Source organism: Salvelinus alpinus, chromosome 1 (assembly GCF_045679555.1).
Source record: "Salvelinus alpinus chromosome 1, SLU_Salpinus.1, whole genome shotgun sequence".
Taxonomy (NCBI): Eukaryota; Metazoa; Chordata; class Actinopteri; order Salmoniformes; family Salmonidae; genus Salvelinus; species Salvelinus alpinus.
Genome location: NC_092086.1, coordinates 50,536,703 through 50,560,336, shown reverse-complemented (window position 1 = coordinate 50,560,336; position 23,634 = coordinate 50,536,703). Strand labels below are relative to the sequence as shown.

At 43.0% G+C, this 23,634-nt stretch overlaps 2 protein-coding genes across 6 annotated transcripts in view; both read right to left on the bottom strand.

Moving 5' to 3' along the window:
• The window catches only part of LOC139579187 (supervillin-like), a 38,804-nt gene extending 21,371 nt beyond the window's left edge, over positions 1–17,433 (bottom strand). For 3 of the 5 annotated variants that reach the window (XM_071407579.1, XM_071407599.1, XM_071407608.1), the window contains exons 1-7: positions 16,534–17,095; positions 6,129–6,820; positions 5,306–5,470; positions 4,922–5,095; positions 4,436–4,461; positions 2,816–2,877; positions 1,447–1,595 (exon numbers count right to left, since the gene is read on the bottom strand). In XM_071407579.1, coding sequence (XP_071263680.1) covers positions 1,447–1,595; positions 2,816–2,877; positions 4,436–4,461; positions 4,922–5,095; positions 5,306–5,470; positions 6,129–6,463 — 911 coding nt within the window. In that variant the 5' untranslated portion in view covers positions 6,464–6,820; positions 16,534–17,095. Of the gene's footprint in view, positions 1–1,446; positions 1,596–2,815; positions 2,878–4,435; positions 4,462–4,921; positions 5,096–5,305; positions 5,471–6,128; positions 6,821–16,533 lie in introns of all 5 variants that reach the window. The other 2 variants (XM_071407588.1, XM_071407618.1) reach the window with 2 other exon arrangements.
• A 135-nt stretch (positions 17,434–17,568) lies between these two features.
• Positions 17,569–21,767, bottom strand: LOC139579200 (cyclin-dependent kinase 6-like). Its single transcript, XM_071407631.1, has 7 exons — positions 21,610–21,767; positions 21,093–21,353; positions 20,773–20,905; positions 20,406–20,573; positions 20,069–20,229; positions 19,805–19,937; positions 17,569–19,690 (listed from the first exon to the last, which is right to left on the bottom strand). The coding sequence occupies exons 2-7, from the start codon at positions 21,323–21,325 to the stop codon at positions 19,613–19,615; spliced, it is 906 nt and encodes a 301-aa protein (XP_071263732.1). The 5' UTR covers positions 21,326–21,353; positions 21,610–21,767; the 3' UTR covers positions 17,569–19,612.
• Between the last annotated feature and the right edge of the window lie 1,867 nt (positions 21,768–23,634).

Here is a 23,634-nt window from a genome sequence, read left to right as displayed (position 1 = left end):
AATCTCTCTGTCCAACTCAGCAAAGGTCACATCATTTAATTTTTTATATTTAACCAGGCAAGTCGGTTAAGAACACATTCTTATTTACAACGACAGCCTACTGGGGAAGAGTGTGTTAAATGCCTTGTTCAGGGGCAGAATGACAGATTTTTACCTCGTCAGCTCGGGGATTTGATCCAGCAACCTTTCGGTTACTGGCACAACGCTCTAACCAATAGGCTACCTGTAGTTAGCCAGACAGGATGTCATTGTGAGTGAACAAACCCTGCCAGCTCTAGGTTTCCAATGAAAAACTGTGCAACATTAAACCTGCTCAATGTAATGGAAAAATGTAGATCTCTACCTAAATAGACATACCCTAGGGGGGCCATAAAAAATACCTAGTAATGTTTATACTGCGAGAAAGATAAAAATCGCACCTTTCTTTTTTATAAATTCCTGAGGTGTAGTCACTTTTGAGGACACAAGCTCAAGAACACAGTACAAATATGATACAAATATTTTATATGATTTTATATGATGTATTTTCTATTCAACAAAACTGTATGAATAAGACTTGAAAGGCTTTTTAAATATAGTACAGTTGAATTATAAAATGACTAACTATAAGATTTCACCTTCCTTGTATCTGTAAAATACATATTTGTATGTTTATTGTTAGAAAAATTTGGCAGATCTTCTTAAGGTCTCTCTTGATTAAAACCTCTGCCCCCACCCTTCTGAACATCGCACAGGGCTCTAGCTTGGCTTCCTGAACTCGTTATGAAATGTCCATCTATGCCCATCTATGACAAATATAAATAGTTTTTTGTTTAATATCTATGAATTATTTTAGATTACTTTGATAAAGTTGGTTATAAATCGATATCCTAATGTGCTAGAGCGACGAACCCACGCTCTCCTGCTGCGCTAGGATCTAAAGGATTGCAGGCATGTGCTTTGTCAGTGGCTGTGATGCGTTCAGCCAGGAGTTGATTGACAGTCGGAAGAGCGAATTAAATGGTAGGTGGGACATCCCAGCTTCAAGTGGTGTAAGATTTCACAGCCTGAGTCACACAGGCGGAAGAGAACTAGGGCTATTGCTGAATGCAAGCCATTTCGATCTACGGTGTCCACACCTTGATTCATAAGTGAAAATGTCGGTCGGAAGCGGTACCAAATGCACGCTAGTCCCCTCTTTAGGGGAGTTTTGACCTAAGCGGTACCATACCAAAATGCATTATCTAGAATGCTATACATAAACCATATACCATAAACCATATCACTATAATCAATTATGATCTCATGACATGCCTTCCATGTGGATTCCACAACCCACTGGGCAAGGAATTTTAATGTGTGAGAGGCTAATGATTTTTGCATACGGTAGGCCAACACCTCATTCGCAACAGATACAATATATCCTTGTACATTGACCACCGAGGTGTGACCCTTGACCCTGCTCACCTGGTGGCCACCACCATCTCCTCACAGGTGATTGGCTGAGTGAGTGAGCGGTGCTCGTTGCCGCGGCGTACTCTGCGTTCATACGCGACGCCGCCAGAGCGAGGCTTCAGAAAGGAGGAGGCCTCAGGGGCTGCTGACTTCTCTAGCTCCTGCAACAGAGAGAAAGACGGAGAAGAGAGAAAGAAAGAGCGAGAGAAATAGTCATTCATAACATTTATGTTCATACTTGATAGGTAATATCTGATTGGACAGGTCATATTACATGTTGAACAATAATGCCTTTGCCACGGGTGTATAATCGACGTTTAGATCAAACAGAGCATATAATAGTGACTGAGAAATTACAAAATGTCCTCTCCTTTTTCATCTCTTTCATTGAAAGGGTCTCTCTTTCCTGGCATGTGAATGGAGGTGCAGTAGGCAGCGGAAATGGGTGGGAAAGCTGGTGGATAAACCAGGGATCTGTAAGGTGCTGTGGGTGGCCTACGTAAGAAGGTAGAGGAGAGGGATAGAATGCCAGGCCTGCAGGTCACAGTGTAACCAGAGCTCCCTTAGTAGTGTACCGTTACCCTCCTGGCCCTCCCCTCAGCCCACTCCCTCCTGGCCCTGCCTCCCTCCTCCACCAGCCAGCCTGACAGGAGCTAGCTGCGGGCTAATTATAACCACCTGTTAATGCCTGTTCATGGCTTGATAGTCCCTGGCTACTTTTCACCTAGGTTTTGACAGATGCTACGTGACTAAAACCCACCAGGAAGTGAAATATTGGGGGGCAGTCTGTCTTGATTGACAGAACAGACTGCCAAAGGCTACATAAACAATAAAACACTGACCAATGGGACGGCTTCCTATATGTCCTACACTACACTCTGTCTGCGTACCTAGTCTTATTTAGGCACCATGTACTGATATAATAGTACAGTACTAATATACAAGGCCCTGTCTGGATCAGAGAGCAGCACCTGTTTGGCCATTCATATTCCTCGGCATTCGTTCAGTGTATTCAGTTCTGCATGCTCAGCTCAGCCTGCTGGCTCATCATGAGTTGCTCCGTGACTGTAAGGTGAGCAGCCTCTCTCTCTCTCTCTCTCAATTCAATTCAATTCAAGGGGCTTTATTGGCATGGGAAACACATGTTAACATTGCCAAAGCAAGTGAAGTAGATAATAAACAACTCTCTCTCTCCTCTCAACATGGGCTCCGTCGTGTCTGTTGATGTGCTGTTGTGAGACATAAGCCCTGTGTAGCCCCCCTGGTCTCCATGGTGATGACCTTTTGTGATCAGGCATGGAGACGGACAGCATGGTACAAGGGAACAGGAAGGGGGTCCTGCTGTTTCACAGCCAAGGTTGAGCTAGATGGACGTGCTTACTTTAAACAGAGACATCTTGGCCGCCACACTCATCTTGGCTCTGTCGTCTGTCTTCACATCAGCTGGGGGTGAAAATACTTGACATTAAATATATACATCAAGTCAGGCAAACAGAGGTAAATACATTAGAGGTAAGTGCATACACACTCAAAGACACACCCTGCTAAAATGCTAAATCCCTGTCAGCCTGTCTGTGTCATCAGCAGGGGACATCATTTTGGCATCACTGAGCCTGTCAAATACATTAACCCGAACCCTCTAAATAAAAATAGGCAAACAAAAAAATGTAACAGCACCCCACACACCTTGTGATCATATAGCAGTCCCTGTCATACAGCAAAAACAGTTGACCTGCTCATAGTAGCCCGGGGGAGAGATACAGTCCAGAGAGGCTACCTGTTAGTCAAGCCGTCAGTCCACTGCGACACAATGAGGTAGACAGATCTCTGTGACTGATCCCTTCGCGTGAGGCCATCGCCCTGCACCTGGCACTCACTACACTGTCACATGGCACCACCACCACTATCTCTCAGCTGGCACCGCGAGCTGCCTACTTCTCCTCTCACCTGGCCTGAACTTTATGACCACACAGTTCATCCTTTTGACCAGGCAGTTGGGTAGTTGGACAGCAACACTGATCGAGTGAGTGTCAACTGTCTCTGTTGTTTCTAACACTGCTCTCAATGGCCATTGAATCATGTATTTTAGGTGGACAGTCAAATGAATGCTTGAGAGAGAACTTATTGGACAGCTACTGCGTACAAGCGGGGACTATTTTTTTTATAGTGGCGGTGTGGTGCTCAGGCATGCTTTTATGGCTCATAAATCCATCACCACCGAGGAACTTCAACATTCTACCGTCACCCTGTGTCCATCTGGGTCTGGTGGAGTGTTTAAAAATAAAAGCCCTTGATTTATTTGATGTTCTGTTTATTATAGATGTTCTGTAAAGGCAGCTCCGGAGTGGGGTTGAGTGTAAGTAGAGGTCAGAGTGTATTCAACAGGTTTACTGTTATAAATACACTGTTATACAGTAACTATTCGTTGATATAGGTTTGTGTCTTAATATTACCGGTTGTTTTTGAGTGAAAATAGAAAAAACAGTTATTCCTTCTGACCCGATGTTGTCCTCCCCCCTTTTCTCTTTCTCTCTGTCTGTCTGTCTCGCTCTCTTTCAGCAACTGTGTGATGACAAATGCCTATTACAGTAGCCTGCTGAGACATTTTATCACACGCTACTTGTAGAGACAAGTGCTGATCAGAGAGCTTTGCCACCTCCTATCGCCCATGTCGGTATTTCTGTGATATAGAGAATAGAGAAAGACAGAGGGGGGGGAGAGCGAGAGAGAGAAAGAGAGATAGAGAGCACTCTTCTTTCTTTGTCACTGTGTTAAACGTTATTGCTGGCAAGCCACACAGCACTATGCCTGTGACCCCCCCTCTCTCACTCTCTCTCTCTGTCCGTCTCTGTTTCTCCCTCTCTCTCTCTGTGTCCCTCTCTCCCCCCACTCAGTTAACACAGAGGCAGTACAGAGGCTGTACAATAGGCAATGGATGAGCCGTTTGTGTGTGGCAAAATAAAACAGGCCATGTGAGAGCCAGATGGGCGGGGTTCGATACCTTTAGCGTTCTCCTCTTCTAGCAGCCTGTGGGACACAGAGAGAGAGAGAAGAGAGAGAAGAGAGAAGAGAGAGAGAGTCAACACGAGGTCATTGGCTCCTGGGTCATATCTGCATGCTCAACAAAGCAACACTGTTCATGTCATGGTTGCTATTAAGCGCCATGAACGGATGCAAACATACACGCAAATCATGCCTCTTGCCAGTGTACCAAGGCCAAACTATTTCAATAAATAACCACAAGGACCACCAAAAGAGATGCTCCGATATGAGAGGACAGTAAATATCTGGAAAGCATTTACATACACGAAAACCATTATCACACACTATCAAAACAATCAGCAAAGAAAAAAAACACGGCAATGGCACAAAACACTGCAAACCTCTCCACCTGAAAGGTAACCAAACTAGGGCAGAGCCCCAGGCTTGACCTGCATGCTCGGATATGACATGGTTTATATGGCTGGCCTCAGCACACAGTCCCTACCCGCCGCTCTCCTGCACCTCACAGGCTGTGATCGGCTGTGTCCTGAAGCGCTCGTTGGTTTTGCGGCCCCCGCCTGACACCCCAGGGACATAGCGACGGGTGCGCCGCCGTCCCCCCTCCGAGCCCGGCTTTACAGCCAGGTCAAGGGAAGAGGCCGCACGGCCACTGTCAGGACTACTATCCCCAACCACAGAGGAACAGGGTGAGCATCAGGAGAGAAGGGGAGAGAGAGATGAGAAAAAATCTCCAACTGGAAGCAGTGGGACAACTCCCACTAACACACACTGTAGACGCATACAAACAGAAACAAATAGAAGACTGACGCCCACACATATTCAGAATAACAACACACACACACAGGTCGTTTCATGCAGGAGACCCTACACTTTCTCAGGCTGTGTTCCAGTCCCGGTCTGCTGCAGCAGGGCACTCCTCAACTGGCCCACCGACACCCGCGTTTGCAGCTGGGCCGCGTCGGGTCCAGGGGTGCCTGGGGGAGCTAGGAGCTCCACCCCACTCAACATGCCGGCAGAGTCAGAAGAACACTTCCTGGAGGCGGGGGAGGAGGGAGGTGGGAGAGAGGTGACGTAAGGAAAGTGGCAAACTACCACAACTACACCCATTCCTACAGAGCACCCCTGACAAAGTATTGTACCTCTTAAAGGAAAGGGAGTCCAGGTCAGGGGGGTATAAAACACACATGGAGGAATCAATGGGATCTCTGCTGTACTAGTACTGCATGACGCTGGAAGTCAGTTTAGCTCGCTCCATTTGAATTAGCAACAAAGGCCATAAAGCACAGGTGAACTCTGACAACTGTTTTACGAGGCTGAAAGGTCACAGGAAAGAATTTTCACTGGTAAAGGAGCTTGGTGACTGGAAGGGGGTTGTTTTAAGAGGTGGTTACACATAATATGGTTGTTTCTATTCATCAATCTGTTGTTAGGGAACAGGGAAAAGACACATAGCCTGATACTGTATAACACAGCAATTCACTGGCCAGCAGGCATCACCTGCATACTTTCAGCATAACTAGGTTCAGTGGTCTGAGTCAGCATGTGGGGTGACATCACAGACAGAAACAAAGAAAATTGTCAGTGTATGCAACCTGTCTTCTGCATCACTCTTTGTTCACTTGTCTTCCTGATGGGGTTGAGACGGATCTCCACTACTGATTGGCTAATGGCTACACATGGAAGGGACTCACCTTTGGAGGTGTGTTGGGTCTGCAGCAGTGTCTGCCTCAAAGCCGTTGGAGAATCTCCGAGGTTCTGACTCCAGAGGGGTGTTGCTCTCCCAGTGGAGGCCCCTCCGGTCACCCTCCGGCCCCCCCGCTCTGCCGTTCACCCCCCCGGAGAGGGTCCTGTCTGTGGAGGGAGGTGCGCTGTCTGAGTTCATGAGAGTCCCATCCCTCCTCACCCACTTGGATGGGAGCTCCTCCATGTTGCCGTAGCGTTCTTGCAGCTCACGCCTCCTCTCGGCCTTGTAGCGGGCGATCCGCTCCGATCTGGGCTCCAAGTCGGGGTTCTCTATAGTGTCCATGCTGCCTGTTCCAGTCCCCGTCTGTCCGTTAGTCAGAAGGTCTCAGTAGGTCTCCTTTAACAATGACCTGGGCATTGATGACTCAAACCTCAAGAGATTCCCTCCTACGTCACTTCTCAGCTATCAGACACCAAAGGATAAATGGATGTTCAAAAACCAAATCCTCCTCCAGTAAGTTAGTGTGTGCTCCAAACAACAGCAGACACCAGTCAGATATCCTAATGTGCTTAACCAATCAAAAAGTCCAAAGTCGGCATGTGGAACCAATCAGCACCTCCGTCGTTGGCATTGGGAATGTCTTCTTCCAGTCAGCAGGCTGTCAGACAGATGAATCCTTCCTTTGAGCTCATCGCACTGCTGAGACAAGAGGGAGCAATAGAAACATCAGATAACTGCGCAATCTCACTTTCTCAATCAGTTAGCCACACATTCATTCACTATCAGTTTCACATCCGCATGTTCTTCGTTAAGTCAACCGAGTAAACAGAGCACCAGCCTACAAGTGCACTATTAAATCAAACTACATGACGCTATGACAAAAAAAGCTAAAGAATGTACAGTAGCCAGAATGTACACAAGTCTCTCTCAATTCCACATAGCATTGGACCAAAACAAACCATACCTAGTTGAAATGTCCCTTATAAAATTAGCGTCTTGCTTCATCTCATTTTATAGCAGCATGCCATCTGTAGGCAACCAGCTACATTATAATTGCCCCCTCTTTTCCTTCCCATGCCCCTGTCGCCCGTCTCCAGTCTCTCCTCCTTCCTGCTGAAGCCCTGTAAGTTGACCTGTTGTAGGCTGCTCTGCAAAGCCGGAATCTCCCCTTGCACTGAAACCCTATACTACTGCCAGCCAGCCAGCCAGTCAGCTCCACTTCAGTCCTACTGTACATGGCTGACTGTCTGCCGGTTGGACAAGATCAGTCCCTCTTGCTTTCAACGTTAGTGCCTTCCTATGTTAGCGAGCTGAAAAGTTGGAGACGCTGTCCGGCAAGTACTAAGTTCAATAACAAAACAAAATATTACATTTACAAAGTAAATAATATTTCAAATAGGCCTCACCAGAGTTGGTATAGTTTGCTGGTTGTTCAAACCCAATCATGGTTCATGTAGGCTACAGAATTCATTCTGATTCTCTACCAATAACGTGGTACTAAACATGTTATTGGGAATGTATGTCCCTAGAAATATCCCTGAGCAAGACTGTCCATAATCACTCATCTGACAGTCTAATGTCTCTCTCAACAAGCAAATACATGCAAAACATCCATCCTGGTTACTAGGTTGCCTGGCTGTTTGAACACAAAGGATCTGAACCACTAAACATACAGCTGAATTCGGAAGTTTACATACACTAAGATTGGAGTCATTAAAACTCGTTTTTCAACAACTCCACAAATGACTTGTTAACAAACTATAGTTATGGCAAGTCAGATAGGACATTTACTTTGAGCATGGGACGAGTAATCTACCTAACAATTGTTTACAGACAGATTATTTCACTTATAATTCACTGTATCAGTTATAATTCACAATTCCAGTGGGTCAGAAGTTTACATACACTAAGTTGACTGTGCCTTTAAACAGCTTAGAAAATTCCAGAAAATTATGTCATGGCTTTAGAAGCTTCTGATAGGCTAATTGACATCATTTGAGCAATTGAAGTGTACCTGTGGATGTATTTCAAGGTCTACCTTCAAACTCAGTGCCTCTTTGCTTGACATGGGAAAATCAAAAGATTCCAGCCACGACCTCAGAAGAAAAATTGTAGACCTCCACAAGTCTGGTTCGTCCTTAGGAGCAATTTCCAAACGCCTGAAGGTACCATGTTCATCTGTACAAACAATAATACGCAAGTATAAACACCATGGGACCACGCAGCTGTCATGCCGCTCAGGAAGGAGACGCGTTCTGTCTCCTAGAGATGAACATACTTTGGTGCGAAAAGTGCAAATCAATCCCAGAACAACAGCAAAGGACATTGTGAAGATGCTGGAGGAAACAGGTTCAAAAGTATCTATATCCACAGTAAAACGAGTCCAATATTGACTTAACCTGAAAGGCCGCTCAGCAAGGAAGAAGCCACTGCTCCAAAACCGCCATTAAAAATCCAGACTACAGTTTACATGCACATGAGGACAAAGATCGTACTTTTTGGAGAAATGTCCTCTGGTCTGATGAAACAAAAATAGAACTGTTTGGCCATAATGACCATCGTTATGTTTGGAGGAAAAAGGGGGAGGCTTGCAAGCCGAAGAACACCATCCCAACCGTGAAGCACGGCGGTGGCAGCATCATGTTGTGGGGGTGCTTTGCTGCAGGAGGGACTGGTGCACTTCACAAAATAGATGGCATCATGAGGGAGGAAAATTATGTGGATATATCGAAGCAACATCTCAAGACATCAGTCAGGAAGTTAAAACTTGGTTGCAAATGGGTCTTCCAAATGGACAATGACCCAAGCATACTTCCAAAGTTGTGGCAAAATGGCTTAAGGACAACAAAGTCAAGGTATTGGAGTGGCCATCACAAAGCCCTGACCACAATCCTATAGACAATTTGTGGGCAGAACTGAAAAAGCTTGTGCAAGCGAGGAGGCCTAAAAACCTGACTCAGTTACACCAGCTCTGTCAGGAGGAATGGGCCAACATTCACCCAACTTATTGTGGGAAGCTTGTGGAAGGCTACCCGAAACATTTGACCCAAGTTAAACAATTTAATTAAAGGCAATGCTACCAAATACTAATTGAGTGTATGTAAACTTCTGACCCACTGGGAATGTGATGAAAGAAATAAAAGCTGAAAAATAATTCTCTCTACTATTATTCGGACATTTCACATTCTTAAAATAATATGGTGATCCTAACTGACCTATAACAGGGACTTTTTATAGGATTAAATGTCAGGAATTGTGAAAAACTGAGTTTAAATGTATTTGGCTAAGGTGTATGTAAACTTCCGACTTCAACTGTTTATAAATAATGGCATCACCACATTTGTATTCTCAATCAGTAGGGACTTGAGCCATTTGCTAGGCCGCCAAAAAATTGTCTGTGTGAGTGGTGTTCTGAAATTGCTAAATGTTAGCGTCAGCATTCCTGTCCCTTTCCCACCACAGCTGAAACACAATGGGGCCTATGGAACAATGATCAGAGAGAGCTATGGGACTCATAGGACTTAGTACAGCAGAGGGGCTGCAGGCCTAAAGGGCACTGTACTCTGTGGTGGTCTGTAACAGTCATGGTTTCACCATAAACAGATAAACACAGACATCGGTTACACTATAGATACATCACTTTCTCTGGGAGTATTGGGAATGGTGTGAGACAGAGTGTCTTCCAGATTGCAAGCTTATATACGGAAGACATGATTGACTTTTAAATTTGGATTCACCCCTGACTTTGACTACAGCTCTCAGACAGTGTGAGCAAGCGACTAACATAGAGCCAGGTGAATCTCCAAATCTGACGTGCCGCAGACGACAGCAAAAGGCCATGCACCGAAAGCTGAGCTGTCAGACGCAGTGATCCCCACGGGACATCAAGATCAGAAGGGCAGCTGTGTTTGTGTGCTACGTCTGTGTATGTGTGTGTGCTCATGTGTGTATGTTTGTGTATGTGAGTTCAAGTTCAACACAACCACAAAAATGACTACCACAAGAATAGAGACAGCTTGGTTGTTATAGCCCTACCTTCCCAAGAGTAATAGAGGGCAAGATGAGAAACGTCTCAATACCATGTAATTGAGTGAGAGTAAGACAATGAAGACGGAGACAGAGAGTGTCCATCTTTTTGGCAGACCGGTGCAGAGGTCATGTGACGGGCTAGGCAGGGCTGGATTGGGTGAGAGAGGTTGGTTGCCATTGGAGCTCAGCATGGATCATCAGTCCCTAATCCAGTAACACTAGTTAACAAGCTTGTTCTAAAGCACCCGGAAGAACAGACTAGTTAGTACTCGCTAGGAATACACAGAGCAATGATACTGTATACACTATTTGCCAAGATAAAGTTGAATCAACTTGCAAAATTACGTTCACAGAGAGATTTTAATGAGGTAAAACGGAAGGTGAGTATCGTATCTCCCCGCATGTCATTGTAAACAGAGCCGAGGTGAAGTAGTCACGGACACCATCTTTTATGTCCCTCTTTCACCCCAGCCCCACGCTAACCCTGAGGACACACGGGGCAATGAAGAACTGCAACGAACAGCCTTAATATACTACTTACTATATATACAAAAGTACACTACCGTTCAAAAGTTTGGGGTCACTTAGAAATGTCCTTGTTTTTGAAAGAAAAGCATATTTTTTGTCCATTAAAATAACATCAAATTGATCAGAAATACAGTGTAGACATTGTTAATGTTGTAAATGACTATCGTAGCTGGAAATGGCAGATTCTTTGTGGAACATCTACATAGGCGTACATGCTAATTGATCATAAAAAAAAAAATGCAATTATGTTAGCACAGCTGAAAACTGTTGTTCTGATTAAAGAAGCAATACAACTGGCCTTCTTTAGACTAGTTGAGTATCTGGAGCATCAGCATTTGTGGGTTCGATTACAGGCTAAAAATGGCCAGAAACAAAGACATTTCTTCTGAAACTCGTCAGTCTATTCTTGTTCTGAGAAATGAAGGCTATTCCATGCGAGAAATTGCCAAGAAACTGAAGATCTCGTACAACACTGTGTACTACTCCCTTCACAGAACAGCACAAACTGGCTCTCACCAGAATAGAACGAGGAGTGGGAGACTTCGGGATGCTGGCCTTCTAGGCAGAGTTCCTCTGTCCAGTGTCTGTGTTCTTTTGTCCATCTTAATCTTTTATTTTTATTGGCCAGTCTGAGATATGGCTTTTTCTTTGCAACTCTGCCTAGAAGGCCAGCATCCCGGAGTCGCCTCTTCACTGTTGACGTTGAGACTGGTGTTTTGCGGGTACTATTTAATGAAGCTGCCAGTTGAGAACTTGTGAGGTGTCTGCTTCTCAAACTAAACACTCTAATGTACTTGTCCTCTTGCTCAGTTGTGCACCGGGGCCTCCCACTCCTCTTTCTATTCATGTTAGAGCCCATTTGCGTTGTTCTTTGTTCTGTGCCCGAATGCATAGTACCAACTGTAAAGTTTGGTGGAGGAGGAATAATGGTCTGAGGTTGTTTTTCATGGTTTGGGCTAGGCCCCTTAGTTCCAGTGAAGGGAAATCTTCACGCTACAGCATACAATGACATTCTAGATGATTTTGTGCTTCCAACTTTGTGGCAACAGTTTGGGGAAGGCCCTTTTCTGTTTCAGCATAACAATGCCCCGTGCACAAAGCGAGGTCCATACAGAAATGGTTTGTCAAGATCAGTGCGGAAGAACTTGACTGGCCTGCAAAGAGCCCTGACCTCAACCACATCGAACATCTTTGGGATGAATTGAACGCCGACTGCGAGCCAGGCCTAATCGCCCAACATCAGTGCCCGACTTCACTAATGCTCTTGTGGCTGAATGGAAGCAAGTATATAGAAGCCATGTGTTTGATACCATTCCACCTGTACAGCTCCAGCCATTACAACAAGCCCGTCCTCCCCAATTAAGTTGCCACCAACCTTCTGATATTACCTCTCTGATTCAGAAGGGTTGGGTGAAATTGCGAAGACACATTTCGGTTGAATGCATTCAGTTGTGCAACTGGTTAGGTATCCCCTTACCAGTGGCGACCTGTCATTCAGGGCAGAACCCCAAAAATAAAAAGGGAGGCTTGCCTGTTTTGCATGTTATTTTGTCACATATCAGTTTGAAAACAATCTAAAAATATATATATATATCATTGAGTTAATAAAGCCACATACAAACATGATGTCTTTTTTGTTTTCTTGAGTAAGGCAGCTCAAAAATGCAGGTGTTTCAGCCTAGCTCAGTGCTTTCTGTGGTGGTGGGGCAAGCCAGCAGAAAAATACTGAGCGTTGCGTCGTGATTGGCTCCATGTTTTGTCACTCATGGGGACACTACGTCACCGCCAAGTCTAAGGGTAGACCTCGAAAATTCAAGCCCCTTGGGTGCTGCCATAGAGTTACATTAGAAGTGCCCATCGAAGAACGCTCAAGGTCATTGGCCACAGGTAAAATCTTAGCTAGCAGTCATCATCATGAATCAAGTCGACAATCTACTGGCAAATCCTTTTTAATCCTTCTCATATTTTAAATGTTTTATTTAACCTTTATTTAACTAGGCAAGTCAGTTAAGAACAAATTCTTATTTACAATGATGGCCTAGGAACAGTTAAGAACAAACTGCCTTGTTCAGGGGCAGAATGACCGATTTTTACCTTGCCAGCTCAGGGATTCGATCTAGCAACCTTTCAGTTACTGGCCCACCTGCTGCCCCAATATGAAGAGAAATAATGAACAGAAATTATAGATAAAACGTATCGGTGCTCATCGGCCATAAACATTACACGACAAGTTGGATATCGCAAATTCGACAATGAGTGGTTTGGAAGGAATCAGTGGCTAACTGCAAGCATTGCAAAGCAATCATTAGCCTGCTATTCAGTGGAGTGGCTGTGTGTTCTTAACCTTTATTTAACTATGCAAGTCAGTTAAGAACAAATTCTTATTTTAAATGACAGCCTAGGAACAGTGGGTTACCTGCCTTGTTCAGGGGCAGAACGACAGATTTGTACCTTGTCAGCTCAGGGATTCGAACTTGCAACCTTTCAGTTACTAGCCCAATGCTTTAACCACTAGGCTACCCTGCCATGTGGTCCCAAGTCTAAGATTAAATATATTTTTTCCTAGTTTAAAATTATAAACATTCAACATTGGCCATGCTGTCAATTAAGCATGATTTGTGCCGCGCTCAAAACATCTGTTAACTCGGAAATGCAAAATCTGACTTTAGTGAGTTCAAAACAACTGGGAACTCGGGAAAAATGAGCTACGACTGGGAAAATACGTTTTGAACTTTCATCCAACTCGGAATTGTAAAACCGGAACTCTGACCTCTTTCTAGAGCTACGACCTAAAGATCACTGACATCATCATGATTCAAATTATTATTCTTTTAATTCCCAGTTGTCTTGAAAGCACCATAAATCCAGAGAACAGACTTTGATGACAAAATTTGCCCCGATGGACCTCCGTGCCAACTTCCTGTTCAAGTGATCACAGCACAACAAGGTGAGTCCAAAAATATATTGTATGCTGCTGCATAAATGATGTAATATGCCAGGGAGATATGTATACTGTAGCTAAGAAAGTAATACTAAGTGTATGTTGTGTAGTAAGCCCATGTGCCTCACCCTAATAATTTGGTTTATTTTCACCTCTTAATTTCGCCTGCTGTTCTGACTTGGTGGTGCACATGTAGCCTATAACCTGTTTTGAGAAATATAATCATTGAATATTGTACATTTTCATTGTCTGCTTATGCCCCCTTAATTTATCCCACGGTTATGACTTGTTGTACAGGGAGAACACTGTAAGAACAGCCCATGTTCTGAATTCTGTCGCTGTACATTTCAAAAGTGCTGAACATGTAGTTAGTTATATTGGCTACGTCCGTTCTCGCTCGCTCATTAATGTCTTAATCAAAATTACGGATTGCCTCTTATCCGTTTGTTGTCCCCTTATGCCATAGTTTGTACATCTCAATTGTCAGTAGAAACTATATTTTTTCAAGCAATTTAGCCATATCAGCTATGTTTTTTTTAAAGGCAGTAAATGAAGTTGAATGAACTGTCTCGCTGCCAGACAAGGCTCAGCTGAAAGCCAGGTGTAGCAGTGCTAAGGTGTTGGGACTGCTGTTGGGACAGCTTTATGTAGGCCCTAACAGTTTGTGAGTACCGTTTGTCACCGTTATAGTGCAATTGATGTATTGTTTAGTGTTGTGTATTGGCTTTGCTGGCATACATCACACATTTTAAAGATTTTGCCCCACCAAGATTTACATGCTAAAATCACCACTGCCCCTTATCCTATTAGCATATATGATTTTTATGTTTAACAGAACTCAAAATGCCCACACAGTAATCTAGAATTAGAAAAGGATTATTCATAGATAATGTCCATACTAAACCTTAGAACTTCCAGTACAAATACAATGGATTTTTCCCAAACATGGGGTCTCTGAACTCACATCTTCCCCAATTGAAGTTAAAGGAGTTACATCAGATGATGTCACCAAATTCAGGAAAGGAACAGACTGTAAAGGCCAGATTAAAGAGAGGAATTACACGGGATTAGATCTGTAGCCCCCCACTGGGCAGCAGAGTAATTTAAGGGCAAATGAGAATGAGCGGTGGATTCCCATCCACTCTTCCCATTCTAAAGGCGTCCGCATGCTTCCCAGCTGAAACAGTTCTGAACAGTTTGTGCAAATATTATGACAATTTTATGTTCGTTCTGGTCTTCGGCAAGGGGTTTTTCAGCTGTTTGTGCACATTACATTTTTTCTCGAGGCAAGCCGAAATCGGTAGCCGAAGTCTACGCCCCTTCTACGGTGATTGGTGAACAGTATGGATTCTTTAATGAAGTGTTTGTTGTCATTCAATGAGACTAATCGTTTTCATGCAACATTTTTTCACTTGAGAAATACTGCACCAAACATCTTAGTTAGATGTAAAAAGATCTCCTCGGCAGAAAATGTCAAAATTAATGACAGATTTCTTGAGTTATCTTAGATTATTTCTGACTATTTTCAGGAAGTGTATACTGGCTACGGCGTCTCAAGATTGACAAACAGTACATCTTGTACTGTTGGACAAACAGTACTTTTTTCTAACTTTTCAAGCAAAGGTCTATTAAGGGAGTATGCGAGCACACTCGTTCGGTTCGTCTAGGCGCTAGCCGAACCGAAACATGCGGAAGGCTTAAGGTGTATTACCTCTCTCTGTACCCATGTTCTGGATAATCACTGGACATGTGATGCAGGTGAATTGGGGATAGATTTAACCAGAGCCTTGTATTTAAAATAAAATGCTCTGGGTTTAAATAGCTCAGAATGCTGCTATCACTGGGGCAGACTTCTGCAGAGCCTATACAAATACACTCTAATTGAGTTTAGAAATGATAACTGCAGCTTCTAGGACTTGTCTACACTACGGAACATAATGCCTCTAGAGCAGCTGTAGCTCTCCTCCTCCTCCTCCTCCTCCTCCACCCCTCATACTGTAACACACCCCTCTGCTCCTGGTATGATATGACACATTAACAGTTGTTTACTGTGTGACATCCAAGTGTGAAAAATTGAAAAAAAATTGCTCCACCAATGCCAGATGGCATCCAAAAGATCTAGCCTAAATCACATGAATTACATGTGAGTATCAATGATGACATCACTGTTCCTTTCTGTCCATATAGTTCAGTCCTAGATGACATGGCAGTCCACTCTAACTTCCACCCTCTACATCAGCCACAACACAGTCAGTAGCTCACCACTTTAAGACAACACCATGGCAACAAACATCATTACCACCAAATATTTATCCAAAAATAGGATCTCACAGTATAGTATGAAAGAACGCAAACGAAGAAAAAAACCACTATGACAAAACAAGACATGAGTTATGGCACGAATGAGAGCAATTTTCCTATGCAAACAAGTCTCAAATCAAATGTTTGGTAAGATAATGACATTAGGCCGAGCAAGCCTCTCCGCAGTTTCATATTACAGATCTATTAACAGAGTACAATCACTATTTGATACCAAATGCCAACGAAAAAAAACCTGGGGAAAGACCTTGCAATCGGGACACAATTATTTGTCAGTAACTGACGCGTAATGGACACAATTCGAGGGTCTATTTTCCTTGCCACTCGTGCTCACTGAAGGTTTTTCTAACTGTGTAGCTGTACGATTAATAGATCAATTTGTCTTTAAATGCAAATTATTTAAATGAACTATGTCCTTAAATGTGTCAGTTTATTTGAGTCAAATCAACTGTTGTAATCTGATTGTGCCAAAGCGCACTAAAACTCACGGTGTCGTTTACAATGAACGAAAAGCTAAACAATTCCCATTGTAAGTTGGCTTTCAACATGTTTTGTTTCAGAAGCCTACATAACGGAATTTTGCTAGCGTACTTACATGTACTCGAATCGTAGGGGACCGGCTATGATCACTAACAACAGCAGGGACTGGGCATTTGTGCGCTGCAGCAACAGAGAGCGTGAAAGCCCATTTACGGCGAGCGCAGCCTGTCCCGGTTAAAAATATAACCCCCTCCCCTCGCCCGGGCGCTACGGCATGCCACATGCAGGGGCCAAGGCTGGGAGAGCTATAGACTGCAACTGACAGAACCAATACAATGTCAGCACACTGTCAATAGAGCATGGTCTTCTCTATCGTTTAAGCTATGATTGGATGTGTTCAATTTCTTTGCAACAGCATAGGCTGCACCTACAACGTCAAGTCTGGTCATTTCATGGATCAAGATACGCTTGAATAATGATAACTTGAAACCGATGACACTTGTATTTATCCAAATATGACTCAGGAATAAAATTCTGTTTGAAAGTTAACCCAAAATACTGTAATGCAAACTCATTTGAGAAGTACCCTACCACCTCTCAGTATAAAACACTGCCTCCAGTGCCCAAATAGACATTTTGCCATTTCACTTAAAGGTAGTCAGCGAAATGACGTTGCACAAGCAGTAACGAAAATATTGCAATGAGTGAGATGCAAGACTTCGCTCTCAAACAGTCTAACTATGGCGGCAGGGTAGCCTAGTGGTTAGAGCGTTGGACTAGTAACTGGAAGGTTGCAAATTCTAATCCCCGAGCTGACAAGGTACAAATCTGTCGTTTTGCCCCTGAACAGGCCGTCATTGAAAATAAGAATGTGTTCTTAACTGACTTGCCTAGTTAAATAAAAACTGTACCTGCGCTTGCGCACAGGTTCGCATCACACTCTCACAACGTGGAAGCCACGGGACCAAAACAGTGAAGTTTAGCATTGTGCTCCAATGCTCTTAGTTGTTGCGGAAATTGACCCACTATGCTGTTTACTTTGTGCATCTACGTCATATCGTTGACTCTGCCTTTCAATTAACAGAGTACAAGGCCCAGAATATATTGAAAGGGGGATCAGATCAGAGAGCTGGGACAGAGGCCCGTGTACAAATTAGGCAACAAGGGAGAGGGATGGATACAGCACTGGCAGTCCCACATTTGAAGAGGCCAAAGATACAACTTCTAAAATAACACCAAGTCACGGATAACTACTTAGAATAACCTCTCCCTAAGTGCAGTATGCCAGAGGAAGTCTGAAGTTTGATTCATACGCTAGCTTGGGCCACTTCAGGTCTTGAACAATAAGAATATATCTGACCTTATAAACATCATTGCACTTGACCCTGTGTGGCCATACTAAGGTCAACGGTCATGAAAGGAAAGGGTAAACAGCACTGCGGCTGTAACCACATAAGGTCGTGGAGGTGTGATAACCTTATAGCCATGTTTCTTGTAGAAAATAGTAAAACAGACATTTGGTAACATGATATTGCGAAAATATCTAAATATAAAGTCCAACAACAGGTGCTGCTCAATTGAATGAATGAAATGAAGACAGTAACACTGTCGAAAGCACTAATAATCAAATGAATTTACCTTTGCTCAAATAAAACAAGATCACAGAATGTTCTGTCCTGAAAAAAATGCCCCTAACATTAAAATTGCACCTCAAAACTTAAAAAGAAAGTGTATGTTATGGCCAATAAAACAGATGTACAGGTATGACCTTTCCAGGTATCTAAACAGAGAATATATATGAAATAAAAAAAAGGGCCATAAAGAACCAAAGGTGCAGTTGGAACAATATAAAAAAATTATGCATTCACTTATATGCTCATACAGCAGTGTCATCCACTTGCAGCAACGTGAGATTAATAATAGCACTTGTAACAACAATATGCCTCAGTAATAAAGTAAAGCATACACATTCTCAATTATTAACATTTTGTTCTCCTGCAAAATGTTCTAGCAGCTCTTGTTTCTGCATTCTTACTGCCTGGTATCAAATAGAGTGGAAAACAAATCAAGCCATAATGCATTTTTTTGGGGGGGGGGAAACAATAACAAAGTGGTTTGGTTAAAAGCTGAGGGATGGGCCTGGGGAAATGTAACCACTCTCAAATTCAAAGACAGAGCTATGGATGCAAGGACTGACCATCTATGATATAAAAATGATAGGTTTAAACATGTTTTGAGGTTATACAGTGTTTGTTTACATTTACATTGTTCACAAACATTGGAGTAAAACAAGCTTATATTTTGGTTTCTGATGGGCTACGACAGTTGAACTAAGCTCATGAGGCATTTATAAGTTATATTCTTCAAGAATTAATGGGTATGTATTATTAATTTATAAGTAAAAAAAATGGATGTAGCAATTAAGGATTCTAGCTATAAGCTAATTTGTTGTAGTAGAGCAATATATTTGTTGTAATTTAAATTAATGTCAACTTTCCTTTTCCTTCCACTTTGAGTTTTCATGCAATAAGAACAGCCGTTTCTACATCGCTTGATATAAATGTATTTTTTCATAATACGACACTAGTCTTCAGAAATGCATTGCAGATAAAAACCAATCAAGATTTGGATATTCATGTTGAACAAATTACCTTTAAAGGCGCAACGCTACATAAATGTTTTGACTTTTAAATTGATGATATATCTATTGATGGTTAAAGAATATAACTTATAAATACCTATTTAGCTTAGTTCAACTGTCGCACCCCATCGGAGCCCAACAAATAAGCCTGTTTAACTTCATTGTTTGTACATAATGTAATTGTAAACAAACACTATATAGCTTTAAAACAAGATTAAATCTATAATTTTAATATCATGGATGGTCAGTCTTTGCATCCTTAGCTCTGTCTATGAATTTGAGATTAGTTCAATTTCTCCACCCCCCATCTCTCAACTTTTTACCAAAACAGTGGCATGGTGCCCACTTTATTTCTTAACCTGCAGATTTATCTTCTAAATATTTTCACTTTTACTTCCATTCCAAAAAATTCTACATTTCGGTATAGGTACATCGGATCTTACGGCACGAGAACCCTCAGTGTTCTATAGGCTAGGTAAAAGGATTCCAAGGGAAATGAACCTCTGTCCCAGCTCTCCTCCCTCCTCTCCACATCCTGCCAGGTTATGAGTCCTCAGGCGCACACCAGGAAAGGGTGGGAGAGGGCTCTGGAAGCTGAGATGCGATTGGTCGGGCTGAACTCTAGACATTGCTGCAGGCAGAGAGCAAGTGTATGCTTTGAAAGTACAATAGAATTCAATGATTCATTAACTTGGAAAATGCCTTGTAACAGAAACATGACTCAAAATGTGTATATTGTACATACAAGGAGCAGGTTGTTCTCCTCCTGGCCCAGGTTGGATAAGAGCTGGGTGCAGGGGTCTCTGGGGCACCAGCTACGGGAGTATGAGATGGGGCTCTCCCTGGGCCAGTCCTCCTCACTGGGCAAGCCAATCACCCTGTGGGACATGGGGAAGGGCACAGACACACCCCCAACACAAGGCACTGGTAAAACACACATCATACATTATTCAAAAGCTTATCATAAATGACCGATCAAAAGCAGGGCACGGTAGAAGAAAAAACTCACTCAAAGATTTTCTGGAGCTGCTGAGCCTCAGTGTATCCACGGAACAACGGTCTCAAAAGGAACAGTTCGGCAAAAATGCAGCCAGCGCTCCACATGTCCACGGAGGACATGTAACCAGAGTGGAGCAGCACCTCGGGGGCCCTGTACCACAGTGTCACCACCTGAAGAGAGAGAGGAGGGAAAGGAAGGGAGAGGGTGTGAGACGTTGGATGGGACATGAGAGAAAGACACTTTTTACATTTAAGTATAGTTCCTTAGTTAGGCTGGGGGACAATGGCACCGTGACAATTGAACAGATTGTGCATTGAAAGGAGGATGTTCTACTCTGTAGACTTACACAGGGTGTAAGGGCGATGTGATAGGTGTAGATGCGCGCCAGCCCAAAGTCAGCGATCTTCACCTCTCCACGGCTACTAACCAGTACATTCTCCGGCTTCAGGTCCCGGTGCACCAGCATGTTGGTGTGCAGGAAGTCCAGCCCCTGCAGCAGCTGCACCATCACATCCTGTACAGACAGGAAGCAGCATGACAGCATTGCTCAAACACTTTCTCTGACTGTGGCTTATTCTGGAAAGATCTGAGGACATCTGTTATGAAAAGTTCAAAAGAGAGTACAGTAAAATGTTATACAAATTCTTAATGGAGTGCTTTGGAGTCATTGAGATTTTATTCAGCTGCAGGTATGTAAGGGGGAGAATTCACACCTTAATTTTGTCAAGACTCAGTCCAGTGCTGGGGACCGTGGTGAGGAAGGTAGACAGGTCTTGGTCGATGTACTCAAACACCAGCGTCAGGTCCAAACTCCTGTTCTTCAGACCAGCAGATACGTCCAACAACCTTTTAGTAAGATCAGCAATTAAGGGCAATCATTGTGAACCATTTCTGCTGATGAAATGGCATGACACCATGGTATACAATTATAAAACACCATCAAACTGATTTTAAACCTAAAGATAATTATGTATAATTCATAGGCTATGCAAACATTTTCAGATATAATTACATTCCAGAAAAATGAACTTACTTCACAATGTTGGGATGGTTGAAATACCCGATCTTACGCAAGAGCGCCACCTCTCGGATCATGAAAGCAGGAATCCCACTCTCCGTGTGTCCGGGTATGTTCAACTTCTTCACCGCTACGAGTCGCTGTTGATCGCGGACCTCTCTGGCCTTGTACACTTTGCCATATGCGCCTTCGCCTATCTCTGCAAGTATTTCATAATTCTGATGTTCATCGCACCCATTGACCTCCATGACCGGCCGATTTCGTAGTTGGTTGCAACTAGGATGGAATAGACCAGACTAGAAGAGTTTAGTACACTTTGCACGAGACAACGATGTTATGCAGTGCCACGACATAGTTAACGTTAGCTAGCTAGCCAGCAGCTAAGTAGCCAGCAATCTTCCTCCAGCTCCACCTCGCAACCACTTAGGAACCACTTGCTAGCTAATCAAAAGGGAATCTCAAAGATGCTTTGTGCAATGTGTGGTTAGCTACACTTAGCTAGCTAATATTTAATGAATTGTGATTAACTTACCTTCTCACACATAAACTGCAGAGATATGATATACATTTTCAAGATGCTTATAAATGATGAGATCACATTCTGGTACGGCCCCTAATTCTCCTCAACTAATCAGATCTCTCATCACCCCCGACAAACATCTTGCAGAAGACCTCTGCACGTGCCATCATGTCTTGCACATTATGAACATGTTCTTATTAATATATACACCATAGTTTATTCATGGGATATTGGTGAAAGAATGGTAAACGCATTTTGTCACTTTTATCATCATAATAATCAAGCAATATTCCAGGCCAGCCAGTATCAATAGAATTCTAAGGGATAATGACAGAAAGGTTGGGAAACATCTATTCAATCTCTGATGAATGAGTCCTTCATTATCACAGTTTGTGCTATTGTTACAAAGTCTCCCTAAACATTTAGAGTGGAATAATTCATTTTTACAATGATCAGCGTGAATATGTTTTTGTATTCAATTTTTTATAATGAGTAATTAACTTTAAAGCAAGGCATGTTAATTCAAAACAATCCAGTCTGTACATCTGTGTTCAAACGGAGGCATTAGACATTTATAATGGTTAGTGTTACAGAGCTTTTAAACCTGGTTCACAATTTTGTTGTGTTATGGCTTTTTTGCACCAATAGAGAGAGTTACAGTTTCACCCTACATTACTGCATAGGTGCATTTAGCATAGCAGGTTGGAAGACTGTCTGAAAACTTAAGACAGAAGCCACTGTTATCCACAGTATATTGAGTTATGACACATTATTAACATGTTTGCAGCAGTTGTATTGGTGCTGGTATCAAAAGTATTGGTAACTTAATCTACTCCACCCAACACTTTTGTTCTCAATATATTAAGAGTGAAAATATGCAATGTGCTTATCACATCTATCTGAACACTTGATTTATGAAAACACTTTTTTTTTTTAAGCGATCTATCCCTGGGCAATAATTTCCAAATGTCGATTGAGTTTACAACCAATTTACAGATCTGATGCTGACAGCATCCACAGCCTGCAGGCCAAGCAGCAGGCTGTTAGTCAGCCTGCCAGCTTAGTGGAGTCTGCCATTAACTAGCAGTCAGTGTAGTCAGCTCAGCTATCCCCATTGAGACCGTGTCTGTGCCTCGATCTAGGTTGGGCAAAACTAAACATGGCGGTGTTCGCCCCTAGCAATCTCACTGGAATAAAGACCTCCTCCATTCCTGTCATTATTGAAAGAGATTGTGATATCTCACATCTCAAAATAGGGCTACTTAATGTTAGAACCCTCACTTCCAAGGCAGTTATAGTCAATGAACTAATCACTGATCATAATCTTGATGTGACTGGCCTGACTGAAACATGGCTTAAGCCTGATGAATTTACTGTGTTAAATGAGGCCTCTCCTCCTGGTTACACTAGTGACCATATCCACCGCGCATCCCGCAAAGGGAGACTGCACTTGTGAAGGTGGTAAATGACCTTTAAATGGCGTCAGACCTAGGCCCTGCATCTGTTCCTAGACCTTTGTGCTGCTTTTGATACCATCAATCACCAAATACTTTTGGAGATTGGAAACCCAAATTGGTCTGCACGGACAAGTTCTGGCCTGGTTTAGATCTTATCTGTCGGAAAGATATCAGTTTGTCTCTGTAAATGTCAGTGTTCCTCAAGGCTCCGTTTTAGGACCACTATATATTTTACCTCTTGGTGGTGTCATTTGAAAACATAATGTTAACTTTCACTGCTATGCGGACGACAAACAGCTGTACATTTCGATGAAACATGCCGAAGCCCCAAAATTGACCTCCCTGGAAGCCTGTGTTTCAGACATAAGGAAGTGGATGGCAGCAAATGTTCTACTTTTAAACTCGGACAAAACAGAGATGCTAGTTCTAGGTCCCAAGAAACAAAGATATCTTCTTCTGAATCTGACAATTAATCTTGATGGTTGTACAGTCGTCTCAAATAAAACTGAAGGACCTCAGCGTTACTCTGGACCCTGATCTCGCTTTTGACGAACATATCAAGACTGTTTCAAGGACAGCT

Excerpts from the sequence above, each read along its gene's own strand:
- LOC139579200 (XM_071407631.1), bottom strand. The coding sequence starts at position 21,325 with ATGGAGGTCAATGGGTGCGATGAACATCAGAATTATGAAATACTTGCA. Across the intron at positions 20,574-20,772 it reads TGAGTCTTGACAAAATTAAG|GATGTGATGGTGCAGCTGCT; the intron begins GTGTGAATTCTC and ends CTGTCTGTACAG. Across the intron at positions 19,691-19,804 it reads AGGAGAACAACCTGCTCCTT|CAATGTCTAGAGTTCAGCCC; the intron begins GTATGTACAATA and ends CTCTGCCTGCAG.